General features: G+C 41.6%; 1 protein-coding gene across 1 annotated transcript in view; it reads right to left on the bottom strand.

Moving 5' to 3' along the window:
• Positions 1–15,919, bottom strand: part of LOC113029605 (sodium channel protein type 4 subunit alpha-like) — a 257,750-nt gene that overhangs the window by 153,243 nt on the left and 88,588 nt on the right. The window contains exon 9 of the mRNA XM_026180573.1: positions 3,166–3,229. Coding sequence (XP_026036358.1) covers positions 3,166–3,229 — 64 coding nt within the window. The remainder of the gene's footprint in view (positions 1–3,165; positions 3,230–15,919) is intronic.

Raw genomic sequence — 15,919 nt, 5'->3', positions numbered from 1 at the left:
CCCCAATCATGCAGGCCCAGAGACTTCAACTTCCAGTCGCTACAGGAAAAAAATCTTGATTTTTTTCCTGGCAAATGATTGCTTGAGGTTGACAGCAGTCACCAGATGAATTCATTCCCAGATGAATTCCCCACAAAGAGGGTGTTGCCCCCAAAACCTCTTTGGGAGTGTTTCGGGTGTTAGGGACCTGAAAATGAGCCAAGTGCTAGTGAAATTTGAAAAAGTATGATGCAAGCTGGAATAGAGGCCTTTCAAAGTAAAAGTTTAGAGCTAAGGCACAAGTTTCACTTTGAAACCAAACAGTCTCAGTTTCCAGTTTGTGTTTTTTTCTCAGAAACCAGCAGCTGCAAGGTAGGAGAAAAATATTGTCCCCGAGTCTGTGTGACTGGGACCTTACTACGCTAGCAACTGGATAAAGGTAAGACCAATTTATCATTATTAGGAAGTGAAGTCTTTCTGACATCCGGCGCCCCCCCCCCCCCCCGTGAGTGGCAACCTGTTACAGCAGCTCCGCTCATTCTGAGCTTCTTTCGTATCTCCTCTTTACTTTCTCTTTTTTGTAACTAAAGTTTAAGCAATTAGATTCTGCAATCATGGACTACCGTTCTGTGCTAGTCTTGGTTGTCTTTCTCTTTTCTTTCACACCATTTTTTACCCGTGTTTGGGAACCCAGTATATGGATGCTTTGTTTACAGCAGGGATCAGCTGTTAGCGCTGTGTCCCACAGCAGTGCTGCCGGCGGACAGACACGACATTCCCACTGAGCTGAGGAGGAAAAGACGTGGGTGTCGTGCTGGGAGGGAGCGCTGTCATTAGCCCGAGAAGGAGACGTTATAGACCATCTCTCCCTTCTGTAATCACTGGAAATGTAACATCGCTGCCCAATAAGATGAGCTCACGTCGCTAACCTGGTCACAGGGGGAATACCAGCGATGTAGCATTGTTTTGCTAACGGAGTCCTGGCTAACACCGCTAACTCCGGACACGAGCGTGATGCTACCGGTGGCTCTGACATTCCACCTGATGAAGACCCTGGAGCGGCTGGTCCTGACTCAGCTTCGGCGCCTGGTGGGCTCATCACTGGACCCACTTCAGTTTGCCTACCAGCCTGGCATCAGAGCGGATGATGGCATCATTCACCTCGTGCATCGTTCCCTCGCTCACCTGGAGACCGCTGGAAGCACTGTGAGAATCATGTTCTTTGATTTCTCCAGTGCCTTTAACACCATTCTTCCCACAGTCCTGAAGGACAAGCTGGAGAACTCAGGAGTGGACCATCACCTCACAGCATGGATTCTGGACTACCTCACTGACCAACCACAGTATGTGAGAACTCAGGGCTGTGTGTCGGACAGGGTCGTCTGCAGTACGGGGGCCCCACAGGGAACGGTTCTGGCTCCGTTCCTCTTCACCATCTACACTGCAGACGTCTCCCACAACTCCACCGAGTGCTTCCTGCAGAAGTGCTCTGATGACTCTGCAATAGTCGGCCTCATCACTGATGGGGACGACAGGGAGTACAGAGAACTGACCCAAGACATTGTGGACAGGTGCCAGCAGAACTACCTTCAGATCAACACTAATAAAACCAAGGAGCTGGTGGTAGACTTCCACAGGCACAAACATCCTCCACTGCAACCACTGAACATCCAAGGTATGGACATTGAGGCTGTGGACAGCTACAGGTACCTTGGCGTTCATCTAAACAACAAACTGGACTGGACTCATAATTCAGATGCCCTCGACAGGAGAGGGCAAAGCAGGCTGTACCTGCTGCAGAGACTCAGGTCTTTTGGAGTGAAGGGCCCACTCCTGAAGACCTTCTATGACTCTGTTCTAGGATGCCCTCTGGACCCAGTGGAGGTGGTGAGTGACAGGAGAACGGTGGCTAAGCTGTGATCCCTGTTGGACAACATCTCCCACCCCATGCAGGAGACTCTGACAGCACTGAGCAGCTCCTTGAGTGGCTGCGGCACCCACGGTGTGGGACGGAGAGATTTCACAGGTCTTTCCTCCCCACTGCTGTCAGACTCCACAACAAAGACTTCAACTGATCTAACACATCCACACATGTGCAATAGTAATAAGTGCAATACTCTTTCTGGCAATGTTGTATTATACTCATATTGTATATAGCATTTGTATTCTATTTTATTTAATTTTATTCTATCCTATTGTGTACAGTATCTTATTGATATCTTATTCCAGTGCTTTTCTCTAATTTTTCTATGCAACTTTGCACTGTCCACTGCTGTAACAAACATTTCCCACACGTGGGACTAATAAAGGTTATCTTATCTTATCATGTCCTGCCACCAAACACACACAGCTTGTTACTGAATTTTGGGCAATAATCCAACAGTTCTTACCTAATGTGTGAAAATAAGTGTTAAGGACCTGACCATCCAGATATTCTGTAAATCTGACTTTCTCATTACCCATCGCAGAGCTGTGTTTGCTCTGCTGGTAAACAACAGAGTCGTCTGATATTAAACCAATGAGGGAGTCCTCATTTGTGTGCTGTTGTCTCCGCATGTCAACTTTCTGAGTAAATTACAGTGTCAGTGTCACTGTTTCATTGCTGACATTTATTGCTCCAATCCAGCTTTGCTGTGAGTCAGTGGTCGGTCACCATATGCATGTATGCAGCCTATATTTTCTGGATGTTTTCAGAGATGATTATGCTTTCATACAACAATATTATATTTATCCATCTTCATATCAGAAAACATTTCACAGCATTTATTTTCATACTGCTCTTCTTCATATGGGTTGTGAAAAAATTACAACCCAACACATGTTACATCATCTCCACAGCACCCCCCCCCCCCCACTCCATGGAGCTTCTTCCCAAGGCTCTGCCTGAAGTAACGCATCGCTCCTCAGAGCATCTTGAAACTGTGCTACATTTATCTGCTATGACTGGCAAACCAACAAGGGGAACATCTCTGTAACCCCCAAGTGGTTACAGAGGGAAACCAAACAACTGTCTGTTAAAACTCTCTTTTAAACTTCAGGCGTTACCAGGCTCAGGGTGAGTGGCCCTGACTGGTTCAGTGGTTTGTAATCACACTCAGTGTAACCATGAACTTCAGAATCAAATCACACCCAGGCAAATCCACGTCTCCCACCTTCACAGCGGAACAAGAGAAACTGTTGACTCACCCTGCGTCGCTGCTGTTCCCACAGATTAAGGCATCCTTGGCTCCCTCCACCTTGTAGAAGTTGTCTAAAATAAAAAAAATAAAAATTAAAAAAAAGGAAGAAGGTGAGATTTAAATCTGAAACTAGCTTTTGGAGAATCCTCTTCTTCCTCACCCCCTTTCCCCCCCTACTGAGCCACACAGGTGTTTTCAGTCGTCATGTTGATCAGGCTTCTCCTCAGGACTACGTGGGCGTTCGCTGACATGTCCCTCTTCCTCCTGTGTGCACTGCACAGGAACTCCTCTTCATCGTTCTTACCTGATAGACTGCACTAGCTGAGATGTAATGAGGATGAATAATACAGTGAAAGATGACACTGTACTTAAGGCTTGCGAGACCTTTACAGCAAGAGACAAACCTTTGCAGAAAGAATATTAAACTTTTTTGTGAAGCTAGTTTCAGCCACGTGTTCACAGAGGAAAAACAAACGCCAGACTGTATAAAAACTGGGTTTGTAATTGTGCTAAAGTACGAGATATTTTTAAGAATGTGTTGTGTCGTCTCCTGTTGGAGGGAAATGGTGATGTTGAAGCTGCTAAATGGAATTCAGGGACCATTTATTTTGTAATTTAGACCAGTCTTATTCCTAATGTGGCATGTCAGAATATTTTTGGTGCTTGTCATCAGTCGAGGTTGATTTCCCCGAACCCTAAAGTGGACCTGCTCTGCTGTTCTTAATTTCCTGCCATACACTGTACTGTTAAAATGATGGATGCTCATAGTAAATATGTGAAACTGTTACATAATGACGTCAGAATACACAGAAATAAGCCCTATGAGCCAAAACTTCATGCTTCTCTAAATGCTCAGTTTCAGCATGAAGCGACTTCCAGGTTGGAAAAATGAAGCCAACAAGGAAGTGCCAAAAAACTGCAATTTCTCTAACGTCCACTTGAAACGCCAGCAGTGACTCAATGCCCACAGACTGCCATGTTAATGTTACAGCAGAAATAAACAGGTTACAATCTGATACAAAAATGGCTTTGTCACCTATGCATAGTTTCTCATTTCATGACGACTCTTACCTCCGTGAATTTTATTATAACGCCACCTGAATACTAGTATTAGGGGCGTAGTCACTCTTCCTGACAGAGGTCATCTATGTTTAGCATGTCCTTTATGTTTCCATGTTTTCTTTGTTTCATTTATGTCTGCTCATTTCCGTTTTTCCTGTTTTGCTTTTGATTTGATTGAATTTTCTCTTTCTTCTTGTTTTGAGTTTTATTGTTTTGATTATCTTCACCTGTGTTTTGTTCCCCGCCGGTCTCCACCCCTCTGTCCTCCAAGTATATGAATGTCTTCTCCTTTGTTTTGTTTGAGTCTGTTGTTCACCATCATGTTTGTCCTGGTTTCTAACCTGTTCCCTGTTTGTTTCCATGGACCTCAGTTTAGTTCTTTCTTCCTTCTGTTCGGACACACTTTATCCTGCCTATTCTCTGCACAGGTTTGTTTTTTTATATCTGTTCAATAGAACTTCTTACTGGATCATGGATTTGGATTCCTATCTCACTACATTAGACATATTATAGTAATTTTAATGTTTGTCTGGAACAGCTCTCTCTTGCAAATGAGACATTGGGTTTCAGTGGGACTACTTGTAAAAATAAAGATTAAATTCCACTTGAAAATAGATGAAATATGTTAATTTAAAATCATAACATTCCAAAAATCAACATGTGGCGACACGACATCTACATCGGTCTCTTATATTCCACCTCTGTGTCATGTTTATTTATTTATTTAATTATTTTTGATACTGCACAACATTAGTTAATCATTTTGAAATCACTTTTGTCAGGTAACCATGAGAACTGAGGTCACAAAAACCAATGAGCTGCATGATTAATCTGCACACATTTATCCACATCTGTGCTACAATAAGCTAGCTCCTCATAAAAACTTGAAATGTTCAAACTTCATCAGGATTCAGGTGAGCTCCGTCAACTCGTCCTGACTGTTTTGTGTCGGTGGAAGTTTGTGCTCACCTCCCACTCACTTCTGTCTGTCTGTGCTACAGCACGATCAATAAACTCATCAAACTCAGATTGTGTGTTTTGGCGTGGTTAGACAGAGTCTGAGCGGGAGGTGGTAAAACCATAACCATTACAGCAAACACAGTTTGCTGAGCAGTTATTCAACACTTAGATCTGACCACAAGCCATTTCCAAGTACATTAATACACTTTAACATCATCACATGAAGTACTTCGGGTGTTCCTTTGTGCCAGACACGCTTGAGAACAAAAGTATCCGTCATAACAAGCTCAAAAGCTTTTAATGCAAGTCTGCAGGAGGAAAACAAGCACTTCTTAACTTTAGCTGTGGTTTGAGGATACAGCAGTCCCTCCTGACGATGGAATTAATGTATTTAACCTTTACCATTCCTCTTCTAAACAAGAGGACTCACTGAAGAACATAGCTTAGAAATATCTGTGAGCTTGAGGAATCAGACAAACCCTTAAAAAAATAACATAATGTTGGTGCCAAGTAGATAAGTGTTATACAAACACATGGATTAGCCACAGGGACCCACTGATTTGTAAAGTACCAGACTGAAGCCTCAACTATAGCTTTGCCACTGCCATCTGTCCTAGAAGCGTCATGGTCCTGGGTGACCCAGCGTTTAGAGTTTATCTGTATGATGATGATGATTTAAGTTCAAGCTTTGTACAGTTTAGTCTTGAGTTTAGTTCTTTTAGTCTCTCTGAGTTTATTTGTATTTCAGATTCATTGTTCTTGTCTGTTAAGTTCCTTTTGTGTCTTTGTCTCATCCCTGTGTCTCCTCTGAGAGTCAGTCATGTGCTTTATTTATGTCCTCTGTCATGTCTCTGTTTATTCCCTCTATGTGTCATGTTGGTTCTTCCTTCTGTTCATGTATGCCTCGCTCTCTCCATCTTTCTCCTCTACCATGTCAGTTTTCCATGTGTCCTATTGTCTTCCCACGTCAAGTTGTGTGTCTTAGTCTGCGTCTCAGTGGGTTTTCTGTCTTATTTTGATAGTCCTTGGCTCATATGCTTGTGTTTAGTTTTGCTTCCCCTGGCTCTGTGTCTAATTGTTCCAGCTGTGTTTCCCAGCCGTCTCTACTGTACTAATCACCTGTCTGTGTATATTGTGTCAGTTCTTCTTTGTCTTTTGGCAGAACATCAGTTCACCTCCCCCCATATTCACAGTGGATTTTCCCAGTCTAGTTTTGGTTAGTGTAAGCCTTCATTGCCCTTTATTTTTGTATCATTGTCTGATCTTCTATCAGCCCTTAATAAACAGCTTGCATTTTGTTAAGATCAAGTTCTGTCTGCTTTTGGGTCCTCTCTTCAGAAATGTGACAAGAATGTTGTAGAAAATTCTAGAATTTCACTCACCAAATCTGGAACACAGCCTTTTTTGACAATCTTTTAAAACAATTGAATGCACAGTCGTGTTATTTGTCAGATTGTTGCATTAAAAATACTTCCAAAAGGCACCAACAGCACAAACATGCTCAGCTAGCAGCCACCTGAATTGAATTGAATTGAACTTAGAAATACCAAATTCATCCCGGATACAGTTCCTATAAAGACAAACTAGCTAGAGACCAAAACTGATGTTTGCCATATGCTGTAAACATGCTTATTTCTGCTGGGAGTCTATGAAGACTGACTCACTTTCGAATCCAGGTTCAAGTGGGCATTAGAGGAACTGCAGGTCCTTGCAGGTCTGTCAGCAGCAGCTCCTACATTTTTACTGTTTTCAAATGTAAGACAAAGACCAAAATCTTCGATAAAACCAACAAACAGCATTCAGAGCTTTCACACAAGAGAAACAAGGGGTGTGGTGGAGAAAGAAGGTGCACTGCTGTTCACACACTCCTAACATAGACAGTGTCATTAAACTGGACTCATATTTTAATTTTCACCAGCAAATTTTGGATATAAACCACTTCATTGCAAACAGAATCACTGTTATCAGACAGGTAATGTAAAATTACAAAGTGCTTTCCCTTGAGTTCATATTAAAAACTCAACAACTGCATTTTAACAAGTACAATCTTCCTTTTTTTAAACCGTAAACCACGCTGACAGCACTGACCTTTGAGGGAATGTGGACCTGGGGAGCCACAGATGGAGAATGCCATTTTATTAGTAGCTTCATTCCATCAAATTTTACCTTACCCTCTTTGCTGTGCTGATACAATTTCACACAACCCACAATAGACAGACACTCTTGCAAAACCCAGCAGTACAGTAGTCAGCATGTCCCCTGCACCAACAGTTTAACAAAGAGCACAAATTCGTTTTGCCATTCTGGTTTTTGCTGTTGCACGAAAGGTAAGTGTCACAGTAAACCTGTGTCTGTAGAATATGTCATGGAAAGCGATATTTCAGCATGAAACCAAGGCCAAACATCTGAAAATGTGATGTCCTCGTTTTATTTTGCGCCACATCAAGTCTACAGAGGTACAGTGGGGCAAAAAAGTATTTAGTCAGCCACTGATTGTGCAAGTTCCCCCACCTAAAATGATGACAGCGGTCAGTAATTTAATTTGCACCAGAGGTACACTTCAACTGTGAGAGACAGAATGTGAAAAAAAAATCCATGAATCCACATGGTAGGATTTGTAAAGAATTTATTCGTAAATCAGGGTGGAAAATAAGTATTTGGTCAATAACAAAAATACAACTCAGTACTTTGTAACATAACCTTTGTTGGCAATAACAGAGGTCAAACGTTTACTATAGGTCTTTACCAGGTTTGCACACACAGTAGCTGGTATTTTGGCCCATTCCTCCATGCAGATCTTCTCGAGAGCAGTGATGTTTTGGGGCTGTCGCCGAGCAACACGGACTTTCAACTCCCGCCACAGATTTTCTATGGGGTTGAGGTCTGGAGACTGGCTAGGCCACTCCAGGACTTTCAAATGCTTCTTACGGAGCCACTCCTTTGTTGCCCGGGCGGTGTGTTTTGGATCATTGTCATGTTGGAAGACCCAGCCTCGTTTCATCTTCAAAGTTCTCACTGATGGAAGGAGGTTTTGGCTCAAAATCTCACGATACATGGGCCCATTCATTCTGTCCTTAACACGGATCAGTCGTCCTGTCCCCTTGGCAGAAAAACAGCCCCATAGCATGATGTTTCCACCCCCATGCTTCACAGTAGGTATGGTGTTCTTGGGATGCAACTCAGTATTCTTCTTCCTCCAAACACGACGAGTTGAGTTTATACCAAAAAGTTCTACTTTGGTTTCATCTGACCACATGACATTCTCCCAATCCTCTGCTGTATCATCCATGTGCTCTCTGGCAAACTTCAGACGGGCCTGGACATGCACTGGCTTCAGCAGCGGAACACGTCTGGCACTGCGGGATTTGATTCCCTGCCGTTGTAGTGTGTTACTGATGGTGACCTTTGTTACTTTGGTCCCAGCTCTCTGCAGGTCATTCACCAGGTCCCCCCGTGTGGTTCTGGGATCTTTGCTCACCGTTCTCATGATCATTTTGACCCCACGGGATGAGATCTTGCGTGGAGCCCCAGATCGAGGGAGATTATCAGTGGTCTTGTATGTCTTCCATTTTCTGATGATTGCTCCCACAGTTGATTTTTTCACACCAAGCTGCTTGCCTATTGTAGATTCACTCTTCCCAGTCTGGTGCAGATCTACAATACTTTTCCTGGTGTCCTTCGAAAGCTCTTTGGTCTTGGCCATGGCGGAGTTTGGAGTCTGACTGTTTGAGGCTGTGGACAGGTGTCTTTTATACAGATGATGAGTTTAAACAGGTGCCATTCATACAGGTAACGAGTGGGGGACAGAAAAGCTTCTTACAGAAGACGTTACAGGTCTGTGAGAGCCAGAGATTTTCCTTGTTTGAGGTGACCAAATACTTATTTTCCACCCTAATTTACCAATAAATTCTTTACAAATCCTACCATGTGGATTCATGGATTTTTTTTTCACATTCTGTCTCTCACAGTTGAAGTGTACCTCTGGTGCAAATTACTGACCTCTGTCATCATTTTAAGTGGGGGAACTTGCACAATCGGTGGCTGACTAAATACTTTTTTGCCCCACTGTAGTTTTTGTTTGGTCATTAATGCAAATATCTAATCAGCCAATCACAAGACAGCAACTGAATGCATTTATGTGGACATGGTCAAGACAACTTACTGAAGTTAAAACTGAGCATCAGTTGGAGCGTGGCATGGTGACTGGTGCCAGACAGCCTGGTCTGAGTATTTCAGAACCTGCTGATCTGCTGACATTTTCCCACATAACCACCTCTATGATGGCACAAAGAAAAAAAATCAGCAAGAGTCAGTTTTCTGGGGGGAAAATGCACCATGTCTGACCCTTTGGACACACGGCTGGCTTTAGGTTGTTTACATTTTCATTGCTTAAACAGGAAAACCATTTTGTTGTTGGGGTTTGGTGGTTTGCTTGTCTGGAAACATATATCAGAGTAGCAGCAGTTGTACTTTTATTGTGAAAAGCTGCTCCTCTGCGAGCCGAGCAGGGAAACTGTGCCGTGAGTAACTCTGTAGAGAAATAGTGACCTTAAATGCTGGCTTGACATTTTCATCCATTTGCCTTACGAGAACAACTGTACAGGATGCTCATCTTTTATTCAACACATAATTCAGGCCACACTCATTTAACTCTGGCCATTAGAAGCGATTACATAACATTGCAAAAGAAAGGACTAAACAGGAGGTCATTTTCTTCAATCCAGTGCCACAGCCAAAGGTGTAACACCTGTGTTTGTTTCACAGCATTAGGCTTCACAGTTCTGACGTACCACAGGTTTTGTTTTTCATATTCTCTGCTGGCTTATGTAACAGCTTTTATTTTTTATGTTACTGAATTCCACCAATTTTTTCATTAGTTTTGTTATTTTACTTTCACCTCCACTTGTAAGTATCGATCAAAGCGTTTGAAAACCATTTTAGTTTTTCTGGAATGAAAATTTCTAAAACTGAACTAACTAGAAAAAAATACTGTAGTTGTAGAATTCGAAATAAGAAATATGTTTAGTTCATTGTCAGGTTAAATTTTCTGCAAAATCAGCCCGATTAAATTTCTTTACATCTTTTTTGAGAGTGTGATATTTACATGAGTGCAAATGAAGCATTTGTATTGTACTACCTGTTCTGAACGTCTTACATTTTGCTGCCAACAAACAGAACCCATGTTATTTAAAATAAAATCACCAAATAATAATAGGGGTGACTGTATGTGGATGTGGTTAAAATAGGCTTGTGAACACGCAGAAAGTGAGCCCTGCAGGTCGTTCCTGGTGTGTGAATTGTTTTGTTTGATGAAAACAAACATTTATTCTGTAAGTTCTTTAAAAGTGAATAATGTGCCATCAAAGCACCAACCACTAATATTGGCAAAGTACTAAGTACTAGCCACAAATAGCCACAAATGTTCACATCTTCAAATGTGTTTACATCATAGCGATCTGTCAGGACAAGCAAGGCAAGCAGTGCTTTCCCTGTGAAATCCAAATATAGGCAATTAACACGTACCAAAGGCAAATCATTTCTCTCTTTGCAGCTCCAAACATTCTACCATCGCCTATTTAAATTAATTCTGTAAATTATCACCATTATGTGGCCTCAGTTGTCTGTGGAAGCTAGCGTAACTATGGAGCCCATGCAAACTTTAGTTTCTGTCATTTTCCATCTATGTTAAAGTCTGCGGCTGGTAAAAACGCAAAACCAGCAGTTTCTGTGCTTACCGACCAGACCAGAGATCATTCATATTTACTTATATTGTCAATAACCTCTTTAGTCTTTGATAGGAGGCTAACAGGAGACCAGTATGCTAGAGAAGCTAACCCTGACTTTGCTTTCCCTGCTCTGAGATCAGTTATAATCTTTTCATTACACTAGCAAAAGCTCACACTATGGTCAACGATGTGTATGTACACATAACATAAATGTAAAGTTGCTATTCTTTTTGAGATTAGCCACAAAGGAGAATAAATATAATTTTAAGGACTTTGAGTTTTATAAAAATAACCAACTAAATATCCAGCTGCACTATGCAGTCATCTCTTTTCTTAGATTTATGTAAACATGAAGAAAATGGATGGTTTGGTTTTGGAAAAGGTATGGCGTAACATGCCACATATTTTAAAGAGATAAAAGACTCCTTAAAAAAAATCAATCGCGCCTTTTTACAGGCTTTATTGTGGAAATACTGTTCTGGGGACCAACAGAGCTATTACGCAGTTTTCCATGAGGCCAGGACGTCTTATAGCATTTCCCTGAGAGTTTTCAGAAAAACAAAAAGAAGCTGGTGGACCCCAAGAAGCAGTGTTTAAACACCTTAAAAAAAAACCTTGACTTGTCAAAGAGAAACAAAGCATTTTAGCATTTCAGTCTACAAACACGACAAAAGCCTTGTTCTTCTTTCCATGACAGTGGCTGCGCACATGCAAACTTTCTCCTTTCGGCAAACAAACAGGTTGTGTGGCGCTTGTGTTTGCCTCTGACCGTGTCTGACCGCCGCAGCACCAAAGGCACTTAAGCTTTTTAGGATTGCAGCCATTCATTTGTTATCAAGTACATCTGAGAGACTGCATCCCGGCTCGCCAACAAAAAACACTTCTGAAGTCTTGAGTGCTTTTGTTCACGGGTTCAAAGTAACCGCGAGGCCTTTTACGCAACACTTAAGATTAGCCACTGAAGCATTTTATTCTCATACAAAGCAGATAGGAGCAGTCATTACCTGAAGTTCATCGTTCAGATTCCACACTCCCCCCATATGTATGCATATTAGCCTACGATCTGACATTTAATAAAGGTTTTTTTTTTCTGAGCGACCCCCATCTGGGAAGATTTCACTGAGCTGCAGGAACTTGGAAAATTGTCTCTGTGGGATATTGAGAGAGTGGGCTTAATTTCATTTCTTTTTAAAACTCGAGAGCTGCAAATTACTCTGTCAAGTCTAAACACACGTCCACCCTCCCCCCGTCCTTTTTTTCATCTGCAAGAGATAAATTTACAGGAAGAAAACCTGCAGGTATGACACGAGAGTTATTGGTCAAAGTGAATTAGACTGTTAATCTGCTGATGCATGAAGGAAAGGGATCAGATGGTGATTCATTTATACTTCCATCCATCCATCAAACGCTGTGTTCACTTTGTCGTGGAACAAGTGGAGCTAAAAGTTTGCTTTGTTTACAGTGATCAGCATAAAAATTGTTTTCTTTGGGTTTGAAAACGCGCATTCATTTTCTTTTCTCGTCACTTTCTTAAAAGAAACTTGAGACTGAGCCTTGACAGGGATAAAAAGAAGAAGGGGGTGTCTGCCAAAGAAATAACCTATTATTTTGTTCTTTTTAACCTTTTTTAACCTTTTTTTTTTTCTTGCAAATGAAATTTGGATTGATGACTCATTGCTCTCCAAAACACTTATGAAAGTAAACTTTCTTAGCGATCTCAACGTTTCCAGTTCAACAAAAGTGCCAGACCTCTGACATAATTAAGACACAGACTCATTACTAAACTATATATCATATAAAAGTTTTGGACAAGCTGTGAAAAACACATGGGTTTGCCTATGCGCTCGATTGCAATTATTCCATTTGTTGTGAAAGCCATGAATGTGTTTAAGGGACATCTTTCAAATTTTCTCTCATTTCTGCCCATTTGATGAATTTTAACAAAATTGATTAAATGCAAATTTTAAAAAAGGCCTTAAAGTAATTAGTTGATGTCAGGAGATAATGAGACTAAAACACCTACAACGTCCACATCGTGAGGTTGGAGCTGCTGATGATAGGATGGTGTAAGCAGACTTATTAGGGTGGATGTACTAGTCAGCAGGGCTGAGAATAAGTGAAATACACAGGGTCTTCAGATGTCAATTTTTACACCACATGGATATGTTATGCTTCCTGTATGAAGCAGCAGTGAAATAGATCTTACATGATGCCAGTTGAAATGAATTTATTGAAGCACCGGGGACGTCTGCTGCCGTCAGACAGCTCTGACCAGACAGAACAAACAAAGCTTGATGGGAAATATTTAGCACCGAGACCATCCGCCATTGATCTCCCACCAAGGGCTGTTTTCAGATCAGCTGAACGTGCTGAGCTTTATCGCCGCTGCCTCGGCTCTCGGGTTTCACGGCAGCTTTTAGAGGTCGATATGGGAGCCTGTAGGGGACATTTGTTTGACGTGATGGATGGCAAAGCAGACTGGAAATGAATAAATAGGCAGCACATTAGAGATAGGCAGCACCGTCCTGACGAACAGGCTAAAAGCTGACTTGATTTTGGCGGTTTTGCCCTTTATGCTGGCTCATGTAGAAGAAAGTAAAAGGAAATGTAATTAATGCATTGCATTAAAAAAAGGTTTGCATCTTTAAAGAAAGCCTAGAGCATTTACATAAGGCCTCACTGGCTGGCGTGTCTGTCCATGTTTTTTATGTGAACATTAAACTGTAGGTAGGTATGAAAACAGGAGCCACACCCAGATGCCCTTTTTAACTGTGAGTAATTTTATTTAAATTTTTTTTTAAATTGTATAAATGACATTTCATTACTACAGACGTCAAAACTGTGAGGCTGATCTAAAAAAAAAAATCTGCTGAGGAAGAACTGAGTCTAAAACGAAAACAATTAAACAGATGTTTGATTTCTAATGAAAAATGATGAATTTGAAATCATTAAATCTGGTTTAAAATAATTTCTGTTAAGCTGAAAGTAAAGCACACCATGTGCCAGTTACATTTAAACACATAGTTTGGTTTACTTGCATTAAACTTATTAATGCATAACAGTGGATTTTTAGGGGCATGGCTTCTTTGACTGACAGGTGCATCGTGACACAGGCGGTTGTAGCTGCACGCTGGCTACATACATATTTTGTGTACGTTGGTGTATTTTGGTCTCACTGAGCAGCAAAGACAGCGTGCAGCTCAGGTTAAGTGTTTCGTATGGGCTCAAATTGTGGTCATAAATATTTTGTACTTGTAAATCAGTTTTGTGTGTGTAAAAAGATTTGTGTGTGGACTTGGCCAAAAAATACGTGTGAAACTCTGCACTCAAGTTTCAAGTTACAAGTACGAATTTTGACCCTATTTTTCTTCCTTTCATCTGATTGGTCAAGGTCATGTCAATCACACATTTATCCAGTCAGAGAACAGATGGGTTTGGCTGTCGGCGGGGCGCTTTTTTTGAACTGCAGGTCCTTGAAGAGTGATACAGTTTGAAGCTGGAGGATCTCTATATAAATATCCGATAGATGCTAGGTCCCCTAACTTTCAGTAGCTGTTGAAAGGATAAAGTTGTGGTATATCAGTGGTTAGAAATACCATTATTACTTTAGGATTAGTTTAACACAAAGTCAGGGCTGTGGCTCACAGTGTGCAGCATAAAGGTCCTTTCACATCGAGCTCTATGTCCTCTACAACAGTTTATGTTTTTTTATCTTCAAATGTTCAAGAAAAACATGTTTTGCTAATTCATCACAAAGAAAGCTTTGTAACTATCCCCACTAGTGAAGACTGTGTCATTTCCACAACACTGCCCCCCACCCCCACCCCCGAGGTCCACAGCGCTGTTGAAAAGGCGCTGGAGGTCCCTGTATTAAGCAGGTAAACCTGTAACACAAGAATCACCAAACTCGGACAAACCACAGACTGTTTTCCTTCGTGGTGATGAAGGAAAACTCTGGGCTGGCATGTAAAAGAGCATTTATTCCCTTCAAGGACCTGAAGCTCCATAATGCACCCCTCCGACAGCCAAACCCAGCTGTTCTCTGATTGGATTGTTAAACTTGTGATTGACATGACATTGGCCAATCAGATGAAAGGAAGAAAAATAGGGTCAAAATTCTTCTTAGTCTTGTATGTGTAAAAAAGTCTTTTTACACATACAAAACTGATTAACAAGTACAAAATATTTATGACCACAATTTGAGCCCTCAGCTTGTCTCTGTGTGGGTTTTGTGGCTGCGTGTGATGTATGGAAGTCCACATAATGTGTGTTATGACATGACTGGCACATGCCCTCTCCGTGTGTGTAAAGTGCCCAGTCGGACGGGCTGAACACATCCCTGATGGTCTGTGTGTGTCTTCACTGACGTCAGTTGTAACTACAGCAGCAACATGACATTGTCCAGCCCCGTTAAGAAACAGCAGTCGCCACGGCAGCATGACACACGCTTACACCACCCCTCTCTCCAGAACATACTACAAGCAGGTGACCGTCTCATCTTCCAGCCAACAAGTAATTTTGGTGTTTGCAATGTCCTTTTATTTATTTATTTATTGCAATTTTTTTTTGCAGTAAACCACAGATACCAGGATTTAAAACTCTTGAGCCCCCTGTGGTGTCCCCAGCAGGCCACAGAAATGTTTATCTATTTATATGCAAATGGTACAGAGCCCCTGTGGTGACATGGAAAAAATATTATTGCATGGCAGCAAGTTAATAAAGCAGGAATGTAAAAATCTCGCCACAAGATGAAGAATTTGTGGTGTGTAGAGGACACTGGGTGAGCTGTGGGGCTATCATGTACAAAGCATGGACAAATTTGATTTCTTCTCAATTCATTTAAAACTTGAGATGAATTCTAATGATGTTTCTAAATGAGGTCCACCAGCTCAGAGACGGGCTGCTCCTGTGCTTCCCTGGAAAAACACCACACTTCCTGAAGTGCACTGGACATTTTCTGCACAGTACAGTAGATGGTATAGACTGCAGACGTAGCTTCTGGATTTAAGAAGT

The sequence above is a fragment of the Astatotilapia calliptera genome, chromosome 9, assembly GCF_900246225.1.
Source record: "Astatotilapia calliptera chromosome 9, fAstCal1.2, whole genome shotgun sequence".
NCBI classification, from domain to species: domain Eukaryota; kingdom Metazoa; phylum Chordata; class Actinopteri; order Cichliformes; family Cichlidae; genus Astatotilapia; species Astatotilapia calliptera.
This window is presented reverse-complemented; position numbering and strand designations above follow the sequence as displayed.